General features: G+C 38.3%; 1 protein-coding gene across 3 annotated transcripts; it reads right to left on the bottom strand.

Annotated features, from left to right (window-relative positions):
* Positions 1-31: 31 nt before the first annotated feature.
* Positions 32-10,703, bottom strand: LOC116264517 (uncharacterized). Of its 3 annotated transcripts, XM_031644793.2 has the most exons (15): positions 10,445-10,703; positions 10,232-10,326; positions 9,367-10,039; positions 8,773-8,851; positions 8,637-8,693; positions 7,598-7,653; positions 4,772-5,003; positions 3,321-3,407; positions 3,125-3,199; positions 2,846-2,929; positions 1,614-1,678; positions 1,262-1,451; positions 1,102-1,190; positions 730-844; positions 32-347 (listed from the first exon to the last, which is right to left on the bottom strand). In XM_031644793.2, the coding sequence occupies exons 3-15, from the start codon at positions 10,023-10,025 to the stop codon at positions 312-314; spliced, it is 1,824 nt and encodes a 607-aa protein (XP_031500653.1). In that variant the 5' UTR covers positions 10,026-10,039; positions 10,232-10,326; positions 10,445-10,703; the 3' UTR covers positions 32-311. The 3 variants fall into 3 exon arrangements, with proteins under 3 accessions (XP_031500653.1, XP_031500654.1, XP_031500652.1); XM_031644794.2 differs by lacking the exon at positions 10,232-10,326 and having other exon boundaries at positions 9,367-10,147; XM_031644792.2 differs by lacking the exon at positions 10,232-10,326 and having other exon boundaries at positions 10,445-10,702.
* Between the last annotated feature and the right edge of the window lie 1,250 nt (positions 10,704-11,953).

Below are 11,953 nucleotides of genomic sequence, written 5' to 3' on the forward strand. Positions count from 1 at the left end.
CCCCTCTCATGCACGCAGAAGCACTAGAATCTAAGAAATCAACAATTCAACAATTTAATCGCATTTGACAAGAACAAGGTTTAGAATGCAACAACTAACTACATTTTGCTTGAGAGCATATACTGCAATCTTAAGCCATTGATTCTTGTACAGTTTATGCATACTATTGATTTCCTTGGGAGGGAAAGCAGAAAAACTTCTCTGCACTATGACGAAGTACAAAATTGTGTGCAACTTAGCCATAAAGCAAAGGTTAACACTTGAACACTACCAGCAAACCTCGCCTACGGGTGCAGGCTCAAGTACTAACTTCAGCCTTTAAACTTTGCATCATACTGCTGAGGAACCTGCAAAGATGATCAACCGTCAAAATCATGACGCAGGTAAAACTTATTCTTGCCAAGCAATAATCTCCTATCAAACCCAGGACGCAGTCAAACTAGGCATACTGTTTTGGTTCCTGATCGTAGTAAAGTAAAGCTAGTATATAAAAAAGCTCCCATGAAGCAACACATACATTCGTGTCTTTACTTCTGTTTTCACCAATACCTGGTGCAGTTCAAAAAATATCAAAGGCATTTAAGGAAATTTTGCTCTGTGAAACAAGAACTTGATACATAATTCCATTTTTTCCCAAATTTGACATTGGAGTTGGAATCCTGGAGCCAACTCAAAAACCATTATTTAAGACATATGTTCAATGGACAAGATATATTTGAGAGTATTTACCATGAAGACTGCTGTTATCATCCTCTTTGCAAACCACCTGCCATGCATGGCATGTTGGGCTTTTGACGCTGCAGCTACACTGTCGAATTTCAAGTAAACGTGGCCAGCACTATTCCTGCAAAACCATCAATAAAAAAACTCAGATCAAGTCACCAGAGAACTATAGTAATTTTGTAACCATAGGACTTCGTAGAAATGCATGAATACTCGTAAAATTGCATCAATGCTTATGATTCTAATTTACATAAACAGTATAGATCACAACGAAAATTGACATCCAACTACTTCATAGAGAAGGAAAATATATAATATATAGCTACAGATAATCCACTAAACACTCTCCAGGAAAAGAGCCACAGAATCACTACTCACTTGTCCACATAAATATGTTTCACCGGACCAAAGTTAGAACACTCCTCTTGCACATCTTCTTTAATATCCAAATCAAATTCAGGATCCGTCTGCAGAATAAATTTAGCTGTCAGATAGGACAGAAAACAAGATCAACAAGAAGCAAAAATAGACCACAGACCTCAGTGCTTGGATCAAACATGTTCTTCAATAACAAACATTCACTCGGAATGCCTATTGGTTCAGCAGCTGAAACTGGTAAGACCGGAACAGCAGAGGTTGCAAGAGAAGTTTGCCCGGGGATGGTAAGAACAGAAGGTTGAACTGGGGCAGCACCATTAATCATGGGAGCTCCTAGGGTGCCCACAATACTGCAACAGGTGCAAGCATTATTTACTGTTAGACAATCACTCTATAGATGAATTAGCATTATTTACTGTTAGACAATCACGCAATAGATGAATTAAGCATTATTTACTGTTAGACAATCACTCTATAGATGAAGACAAAACAGTAAGAATATGAAAGCATACCTTGTGGCAGTACCTGTGCGGTCCAATTTCTGCATAAGCATTGCTCTCGAGCTAGCATTAAGAGACTGCATTGTAACATAATACATATATAAGCATATAAAAAGGAAAAGCATATTCAACAACATACTATTCAAAAGACTAACCATGCTAAGGTTTTAACAGCATATGCAAAAGGATTGGTTTATATTAGATTCAGCATAAAAGTTCCTACAGAGATTCTGCACACTATAATATAGCAGCAAAACCAACCTAAACAAAAACCTTTTGGAACAACAGGAACAGAAACATTTCAAATAAAATAGAGCAATGAAATCAGAAAAATTAAATCAAAATCATGCTTTTCAATGTACAAAGTGAAACAAACAATAATGTTTCACAACAAAACATTTTGCGTAGATACTTAAATAGTACATTGAAAAAATGCTAGAAGCAAAAAACACAGATTAACCCCAGAGCACTTGATGCTGTCTAAAGTAGTATCAAGAATACAGAGTGCAGAAATGAAGATCAACTAGTATCAACTCACTGTGTCTAGCAATGAAATGAGATCCAAAGTTTCAAAATAAGAATGTCATCTAAAATATTTTAACAAAAAAGGAATACCAAAATACAATAAAGGAGTGTGTATTCCAAAATACTTTAAATCATACAGGACAAGTTGAATTCCTCATAGTGACTCAAATGCTATACCTATAAAAATAAGAATATGACCTAAAATATATTAGCAAGACAGGAACACCAAAACGCAATAAAAGTGTCCATCAAAATTCTTTAAATCATACAGGAGAAGTTTAATTCCTCACAGCGACTCAAATTCTTCACACAAGTCAGTTGGGACAAGTTGATCCTCATAGCAACTTAATCAGAAATCAAGAACAAAACATGCATGACCACAGCCAAGTCGAGCGAAATTCAAGAAAATAAATCACCATGGTCATCCATGTGGAAACCCACCTACTAAAGATCTAACACAGCAGGCACGACATCCACCTATCCCATTAACTTGAAATGCATGCATACAAGGGACAAGCAAGCTACATATGTAAACTCAAGCTGCTATGACTCTTATTAAAACACAAGGACTATCACACATTTACCACTTGGAACAAGTCTTTATGCTAATCAAAAGTTAACATCTGGAATATTTTGTCACTCCATCTATGAAACTAAATTTACTGGTATCAAACCATGCACTATTCCAGCTTTTCAAAATGAGATTATATTTTGCTTACCAAGCCACCACCATCGTCGTCATCAAAATCAGCAGCATTTGCTCCAACGTCTTGTATACCAACATGATCAGTGACTGCCGAAACCTACATCCACATACCACTATCCATCACTGTGCACTGAAATACTTCAGTTACAGATAAAGTCACGTTCAAAACAAAACCTTCAAGTTGATTATAAATCATAATAAAAAACTCATAAAATGTATTTTAAGATTTAAAAATTTTAAGATGCATCTTTCTATGTATACCAAAACAATAAAATGTGAACCAAGTAGGCACCTTGATAGTCCTCCCAGCAATCTCAAGTTTTCCATTAAGACACTGTGCTGCTTTGGCATGTTCCAATTGAGCAAACTGTGAAGATCAAGTCAGGAGGAGAAAATGAATTTGACAAAATGAAGATGAAGAATCTACACAAGGAAAACAAAAGATAAACAAGAAATAAATAAATCTGAAAAAAGTTTAATACACAGACTTGCACAAATCCAAAGCCTTTACAATGTCCAGTCTCTGAGTCAAGAGGGAGTTGAACAAGCTCGACAGGGCCAAAAGCCTCAAATACCTAGAAGATGCAACCAAGATCCAACAATTGAAAATATCAGAACAAAAATAACCACATAAAACACTTGCAAAATCTACCTAGTTATGAAAACATCATACAAGGAAACAATAATGGCTTTGCAACGAACCCACTAAGCACCACAAAGCAGGATCAGAAGCAGAAACATGAGCATGCAAGGGTAAAAGAAATTCAGGCGGTGATGGATCATATACACAAAAAGTAATAAGGAGAGAACTGCTGAATAACACACAAGAATTGGTCTGTTTGTTCATCTGCAAATTACATCCTAGTAGCAAATATAGATATAAATTTGCACATGCTAATATCTAATGTGCTTGAAAAACAAGGTCCTGTACAACAAAATGACTTGTCCCTAATTCATATGCTATCACAGTAAGTGGAGGATTATCCTAAAAACTTGCAAATTCACTAATCAAATCAAATACATCAGATAACAACCATTTTTAGTGCCGGTTGTCTCCATACTCCGAAGAATCAAGATCCATATTTCAAGGGCTTGAATCAACTGCCCCCTCAGGACCCCGCACACATACACTTAAATTAAAAGGTTAACTAAAAAAAGCAAGAATGGAGTCGATCAAATGTCAAATCTGAAGTTGGACAAGAAAGAGAACAAGATGCCCTGTCCACATCTACAGCTTTGATTGTGCCCTCTACACCCATCTCCTGAAGCATTGGATGATTGTCCTTAAGCTTGTTCATATAATATGACACCAACTACTAAAATATTTTTAAAATGCATCATTTCTTTCTTTCTTCTTATGCACAAAAATGAAATTAGCTGTGAATCCACATAACCAAGCTGCCAAAGGTAACATGTCTATACTAGATAGATATAAGCCAACGAAATAATGACCTAGTTTACCACTTCTGTAAATAACTTAAATGGAAAAGCTTTAGATCATCAACTGCAAGTAATTCTTGTTTCCACTTAACTACCAATTGTAGTTGTTCCATATCCATGTTGTAGAATAAGAAATGAAAAAATAATAAATCAAAATCATCCGCATCCGTTCCTTATTTCGTGCAATACTTTTCTGCAATGAACCATATCATGACAAAGGCCTACAAACAATTATAAAACAAGTACTATAAACAACAGTTTTGGCTAATTTAGCTTCACAACCAAAGCTTATCCAGCAATAAAACCATGTCTACAGTAAATAAGACCAAAAAAGTAAGACCTGAAGAAGCCTTAATATGGCCAGCTAACCATCAGGCAGTTCTTGTATGTTTACACAACTGAAGAAATACAAAACAATCATATCTATAAGTGCAAATGAAGAACGGTTAAAAAAGCGTTGACAAAAAAAATAAGTCAAAACAAACTAAGCCATATGCACCTGCCGAAGTTGATCCTCTGTTATATTGAAATGCAAGTTCCCAACATAAAGTTTCCGAGCAACGGCAGAGTATGGTCCCGCAAGACCCCCTGCACCTGCAGCAGATGCAGTTGACTGAACAAGATTCTTTTCAGCCTCAGAAGGTTTAACCATTACAGGCTGACCAAGAAGTGGCTGCCCAGAAAGAGCAATTGCCATTGGCACAGACATTGCATCGTAGAACTCAATGTACCTGTCAAAGAAAATAGAAGAAATTCTATGCCAGCATGTAAAGACAAAAAACACCAGGACAGTAATGTCATAAAGTCAAGTATGCAAGAACTCTAACACATGCATCAAGTACATCGGTGGCTAGGCACCAGCATGCATGTGTTTTTACTGTACTCATGCAGAGTAATGTGCAAAAAAATTAACCGACCAGCTGATTTTTTGATGCCACTGAGGTGTAGTCCAACAAGAGATAATCCACATAAAGCATCCTCCAATTCACACCCACGACAACATACTAAAAGCACAAGAATATCATGTCAGGTTTTAAATGCTTCACAAACATAATATGACAGATTTCCATGCAGAGATGTGGATTTATATGAAAACAGATTTCACCTGGGAACCTACACCTCATATGCTGTGCCCAATACTAGGAAAGCAGTTCACGTTATCCAGAACATTGATTCAGTTAAGGCAATTTATACTACATAGCACCAGGACATTTTGCAGCATCACATATTTGTTCTTATCGCAGAAATCATGATTCCAATCAAACGATTAAGGTGTCCATTTTAATGATTTTCTTGTATAGGAATCATTCACTTGACTCTGAATCATGTCTAATTTTTTTATTATGTAATTAGTAATTTAAGTGTACTAGCCCTTTCTCAAAGACGTGTTTTATCGTACATGAGCCATCCAGTTCTACTACTCATAGTTGAAGAAATAGAAAAGCTCTCTCAAGTCGATCAAATAAACCCATATTTGATTTTTACATCACTAGTTCAGGATTAGATCCAGATGCAGGCATAAAGAAATGGCTTTGAGATCAAGAAGCTACCACCATTCTGCTAAATCTCAAAAAAAAAAAAAGCACGTCAAGGTTTCCTGTCACCGTTAAGAATTTTAATGCATACAGGCTATAGGAAGATGCTTGCCATGAATAACTAACAAATTTGACCATTGACGTTAATTTATTGCTCATTTGTGTTATATGCTTAATTCAGTGACAGTGTAGAGTATGATTATATTGGTCAACCTGTTGAGTGTTGAATGAGGAATTGTGTTCAGCCAATCCGAGAACACCGCACAACTTTGCTGACTATTTTTTCTCAAAAAAACACATTTTATTTATTTATTTACGTATTTATTTATTTATTTGAAAAAGCCTTAAACAGTTCAATGTGAAGAACGGATTTACTCACCTAAACAATTTAAAGTACGTAAAGAAAAGATTAAATCAACCTGTCTGTGTATATTTACCAAACAAAATGCATAACCTAGAAGCCTTATTGCTAAATGATGTTTTAGTGGCTGTAAGAAGCATGTTTTTTAGTAAATAAGCCATCAAAAGAAAATCCATTTATTCATATTTGACCAAAAAAAGCAATCATTAATTGTATCCATTCATACTGATTAAAAATTTGTACGACCAAGAAATTCTTTCTTATCCTAAATCATATTCAGCACTAAGACGCCATCATTAAGCATGTTGAGGTAAACAAGTCACTGAAAATCCATCTATTTATGCATATTTGCCCAAACAATTTATAAAAACACAGCAAGACACCAACAGAAATTAGGAAAACTGGGCTGCCAGCCAGTAATGAAACAAACCATATTATCTTGAAAACGTCTAACTACTAGACAGAATTGGGGTTTGGATGCAAAGACGTTTCTCCAAGAAATTATCCCTACGAAAGCATAAGCACTGATAACTGAAATTATTACAAAGTTAATAATATTGGCAAAAGATCACCAATATGTATCCAAAACATATTTTCAGTGTACAGAAAAAATAGTCCTCCTATAAGTGTGTGTTGGGTTTTCACGTACACTTTTCCATGAAGGTTCATTATTAAACATTTAGAAAACACCTACAGTTGTTTAAGTTATATTTTGTGAGAGAAATGCTAAAAAGACTTCTATTTCATTTTTAAATTATATTATTTTAAAATTTTAAATCTCCAAATTTTCCATAAAACAAACAATACATTTTAGGGCAGAAAAAAACGGTTAGGAACCATATCAGTGTCTACGGAAAAAGTTACTTGTCAAATGATGCAAATGGCTGATGATATGCCTGAATAAATAGGCACAACATGCACACATACTTGCAGGATGGCATGTGTACCAGTTCCCTGTTATTTGTCACAAAGTCAACCTGCAAGAGAACAGTTAGCAGAACTTGAATAAATAGTATCTTTCAACTTACTGCCATGTAAAGGTTCAGAAAGGTTGAGAAACGAGGGATCATTTTCAAAATCCTAAGGCATGATTTAGATCATCAGATCTGATAGGTCCTAGTTCGAGTAGTACAATAACATGTTGCTATTTTTGCATATATGGATGTTTATTTTGCCACCACAACGCTACATTATAGAAAGAGTATTTGCTGAATTTTATCATATGCATGTGCAAGGACAAGTAAATGTGTTTTTTATGCTGCGAGGCGACAGTCTCATTGAAGACTTGCTTGCTATGTCTTCTTGTGCACTGGAGCGACTAGATTGCACATCATATTGCTGCCTTGCTAGGAACCTACAATATTTAGGAAGAAAATTGGCCTCACAAAAGAACCTGTCCCTCAAAAAGCAGATGTAGTAGCACACATACCCAACTCCTTTTGAACGCCTCGAATTTCTATCCATTATCAGACGGACATCCCTCACCTGACAATTACCAAAAAAAATATCAGAGCAGTGAACAAAACTGAAATATACTTTCATCACGGTTACTGTCAATCTGATTCTACAACACTAGGAAAGTGGTGCACACACATAATTAGTCAATACACTAGACCTCATTGAAGAGAGTGCAACATGCCAACATTTACTGCCTACATCACATGGGTGAGGGTGAGGGTGCAGATGAGGCATTTTTTCCCAAAAATTTAGGCATGGGTGCACTGAGGATGTATTTTATAGTGTGTGTGTGTCATTTGTTATATAGTTATTTAACTGCTTAGTACCCTTATTTGTCCATATTTACATATGAACTTTTACTATTAGAGGTAGCTTATTCAGGCACACATTTATAACAGTTTTGGCTCGATTCAGGTGACTGCACAGGACATGCTGTGTCAGAGAAGCACCAGCAGCAGGACCAGTGACAACATCAGCGCGACACAGGTGTGGCAGCCTTTTAGATGTGACATAGTTTAGTGCAATAAGAAGCCAATACATCTCAGTGATTTGCTCACATTAGTTGGAATAGACTTGCCTACATTAAGCATGGACTCTTCAAAAAAGGGGTAACACCCACGTCAACACGACACGGGTGCAGCTCTAACATGCACCCCAAAACCAACATCTCTTATTCACTAGGAAAATTTTTTCTCTTCTTTCTTTTTCTTCTCTCTTTCCCTTTTTCTTTATTTACAATAATAAAAGTAAAAAAAGAAACAGATTAAGCTGAGAAACGACCATATAAGTATATACTATACTACATATATATATATACCCTCACCACACCCCTGTACCCAATTTTGTGTCGTACCAGTACCCGCATCTATATGATATGGTGCATAAGATTTCAAAGTTAAATCTATACAAGAAACCACAAATAAATGTACCACATCTTTAACTGTAATAAGCAAAATATATCCACATCTAAAAGCATAACAGGTAAAAATTTACGTGGTCAATCAACTAACCTTGCCAGCCCTTGAGAAGAACTCATAAACGTCTCTCTCACTTGCCTTCAAAGGCATCTGTAAAAAGCTCAAACAAATTCAGTTAGTTGTGAAACCTGTGACATTCAGCTGCTAAATATCATTATGCAAGACACACCTGATAAGCAAAGACAGTCCTTTGATCCCTCTCTGGGTCAGCTTCAGGTTCAGCTGCTTCTTTCTTCTCTTTAAACTTTCTGCATTCAGAATTTCATACACAACCTTTAATGCATAGAAAAAGCAATAACATCATCCACCAGAATTCAAAATATCAGCACTGTGTAACAAATAGAGAAATTTTCTGGTGCTGATTATTCAATCTGACTCAGCCTTCACAAATTTACATCAGTGGAAAAATGGTAAGGCTTGGGAAGTTAAACCTTGTCAATCAACAGTGCAAGAGGTTGTTCGGCAAGAACATTCAAATTTTTCTGTCATCCTAATCCATGCACAGCAAAGAGTCAATAAATCTTGAAAACTAGTTAACTCATGATGCAGAAGATACTATATAATACATCAAGAAACATGCACGAAACAGCCTCCATGGGTTGTGCTCCTGGATCCTAGTTTAGCACGAATTTAGGTGCATAAAATCTTAGAAAGTTCATCTACAGGAAACAGAGGGAAACTTCAACCTATGACTGTATGCTACAACAACCAAATTAAGCAGGAACTCATAAGCAGCGACGGAAGAGAAGAAAAACCCATTTACCTGTTATCTCTGTCCCTAAGCTCAATCTCGCGTTCTCTTTCTCTCTCCCTCTCTTTTTCTTTTGCCTCCCTATCTCTGCTTCGCCCCCTCTCCATTTCCCATTCAGGATCCCTCTCATGGTCGCTCCTATGCCTTTCCGAGCGGCTGCTGCTTCTCCGAGCCCTCTCCCTGTCCCGGTCCCGATCGCGGTCCCTCTCCTTTTCCTTTTCATTGTCACGGTCCCTTTCCCTTACTCTGTCACGCTCTCGTTCTCTCTCCCTCTCTGACCTGTCCCGCTCCCTCTCCCTGTCCGACCTGTCTCGCTCCTTCTCACGCTCACCATCTCGTGCACCACTATCCCGGCCACTCCTATGGTGGTCCTTCTCGCTGCTCCTCGGCGAATCCCGGTGACGTGATGAGCTCCTCTCGGAACGATAGTCGTGGTCTTGCCTCGACGAATGTCGATGCTCGCCCTTTTCGCTCCTCTCGCCATTCTGCTTGTCAGACCTTTCCCTCTTGGACCTGCTCTCCGTGATGTCCCCATCCCCCACGTCCCTGTGCCTCGAACTCTTCTCACGCTCACGCTTCCCTGAAGTTCCACCTCCATCATTTGCAGAACCCTTGGCCAACCCAGGGTCCTCAACAGTCTGCTCTAAATAAGCATACTCGTCGAAATCCATCTCCGACACCAATTCTGCAAGGAAACAAGAAAAAAGAACTTGGAACTATCATCACACATATGCACACAGGAAAGCATTACACCTGGAAGGCCAGAAAAAGCAAATCGAGAAACCCTAGTAATCTGCAGAAATCCAAACACAAGCCGTTAAAACCAACAAACATTATAAATGTGCACGCCATTAAGAAAAAAAAAAAAGAGAGAGACCCTCTCAAATTTTCCGAAAGAGAAGGTGCAGAATATCACGATTATCAACAAAATGGAAAAAGCGGAAAAATAAAACTCCTTCCTCCAAGTCCGCCCTGGAAAAGAAAAACATACTATACATGAAACGAAACCCTAAGAGCGAACTGGAGAAAACAATAACAAAAATTGGGCAACGACTAAAGAGAGAGATAGCGAGATAGAGAGAGAGAGGACCTCTTCGTTCAATCCGAGTAAGGAGCTATTCTACCCTCTGTTGATGGACGGAGATTCTCAAAACCCTAGAAGAAAGCCCCCTGTCTCCGCGAGGAAGAAGGACAGTGGAAACCCTAGATACTTGGCTGCCCCTCTCCCCTCTCTATCGCCGTCCCTCTCCCTCTTTCGCGATTGCACGATCGGCCACGAGACCAGTGAGCGAGAGCGACGGAAACTGACGGCCCAGCCAATCCCGCCCTCTCCCTCTCTTATGTTCGCGGTAGCGGCAGCAGCAGTGGCCGAGCGCTAGGGCTCGTTTCTAGAGAATTGGGTACCCGACCCGTTCAAAAGTTATCCGAACTCCGGATCGATAACAATCACAGGCCTCGTAGGTCATCATAGTCGCCCTTACGATGATCCCCTGGATGCCGCTAGAATATGTCTCAAATCTCTAGATTCATAGAGTGTTATTTTTTGAGATACATTCATATGACAAGAACATTGTGTTACTTATCATTTTATAAACTTACCTCTAGAATTGAGGCAGATCATAAGACACCAGTTCTTATGGTCCACCACAAATTTTTTTGAATTTCTGGGGTAGGTTCATAGAATGGTCTGTAATCATTCAATTAGCCAAATGACCCGTATAAAACACTTCAACTTTCTGGTCGTATAAGTATTGTGTTTGAGATACAAATAATGAAGCCGAATTCTCTCTTTCCCTTTCTCCAACCTCGGTGGAGGGTTTCTCTCCCACGATAAAGACAATTGTGTGAGTCTCTATCCCTCTCTCTGGTGGAGGGTCTCTTTCTGGTCACCATGACCATTAAAAGCATGGCAATGGTACTTCTCAACTGGACATGAGATCTGCGCATGAAGCCCAACCCCTTTTTTCCCATCGTGGATCTAAGAGCTAAGGATTTTATCTCGTTGGTATTGTACAAAATTGTGGACCTTATATGCAATGTTGAACTCTTAACCTCCCAATAAATATGATTCTTCCATCTAAGATCTGAGGCTAACAAACCCTAATGACAGCGGCTAGGTGCAATTGTGCTGACCTGTTTCAGAAGGGGCAATGTTAAAGGCGGTTTTGCGCTTGAAAAAAGTGGGTAGTCACAACAACGCTAGGTAGGATTCTTTCTTTTTATTTCTTCAAGGATTTTGATTCATTGGACACATTCCAAACCACCACTTGTTGCTTATCTTTTGAGGAACAATATATGGTTTTATAGCCTTAGCCGACAGGCCTGGGAAATCTTGATGTTCTCGGCCTCACTGCGCTTACACTGGCCTTGTTTTATTATATTTATTGATAAATAAATTGTTCTGAATGGAGATTTGCCAAGCATCTTCTCCGCCGGTTGTAGTTCTAAATCAAGGATGGAAAGGTGGAACAACTTATCCGCGACCATTTTAACAAGATTTTGTGAATTCGAACCCAAAAGTAGATGCACAAACAAGGGCTCGTTCATAATTGTTTTTGGAGCAGGGGCGTGCCAAATTCACCTCACTGTCACTAGATGC

The sequence above is a fragment of the Nymphaea colorata genome, chromosome 11 (assembly GCF_008831285.2).
Source record: "Nymphaea colorata isolate Beijing-Zhang1983 chromosome 11, ASM883128v2, whole genome shotgun sequence".
NCBI classification, from domain to species: Eukaryota; Viridiplantae; Streptophyta; class Magnoliopsida; order Nymphaeales; family Nymphaeaceae; genus Nymphaea; species Nymphaea colorata.

Bases quoted from the DNA above. Each gene is read 5' to 3' on its own strand.
- LOC116264517 (XM_031644794.2), bottom strand. From the start codon at position 10,025: ATGGATTTCGACGAGTATGCTTATTTAGAGCAGACTGTTGAGGACCCT. The intron at 8,852-9,366 runs GTAAATGGGTTT...TTCTGAATGCAG, and splicing joins CTTAGGGACAGAGATAACAG to AAAGTTTAAAGAGAAGAAAG. The intron at 8,694-8,772 runs GTGTGTCTTGCA...AGCTTTTTACAG, and splicing joins GGACTGTCTTTGCTTATCAG to ATGCCTTTGAAGGCAAGTGA.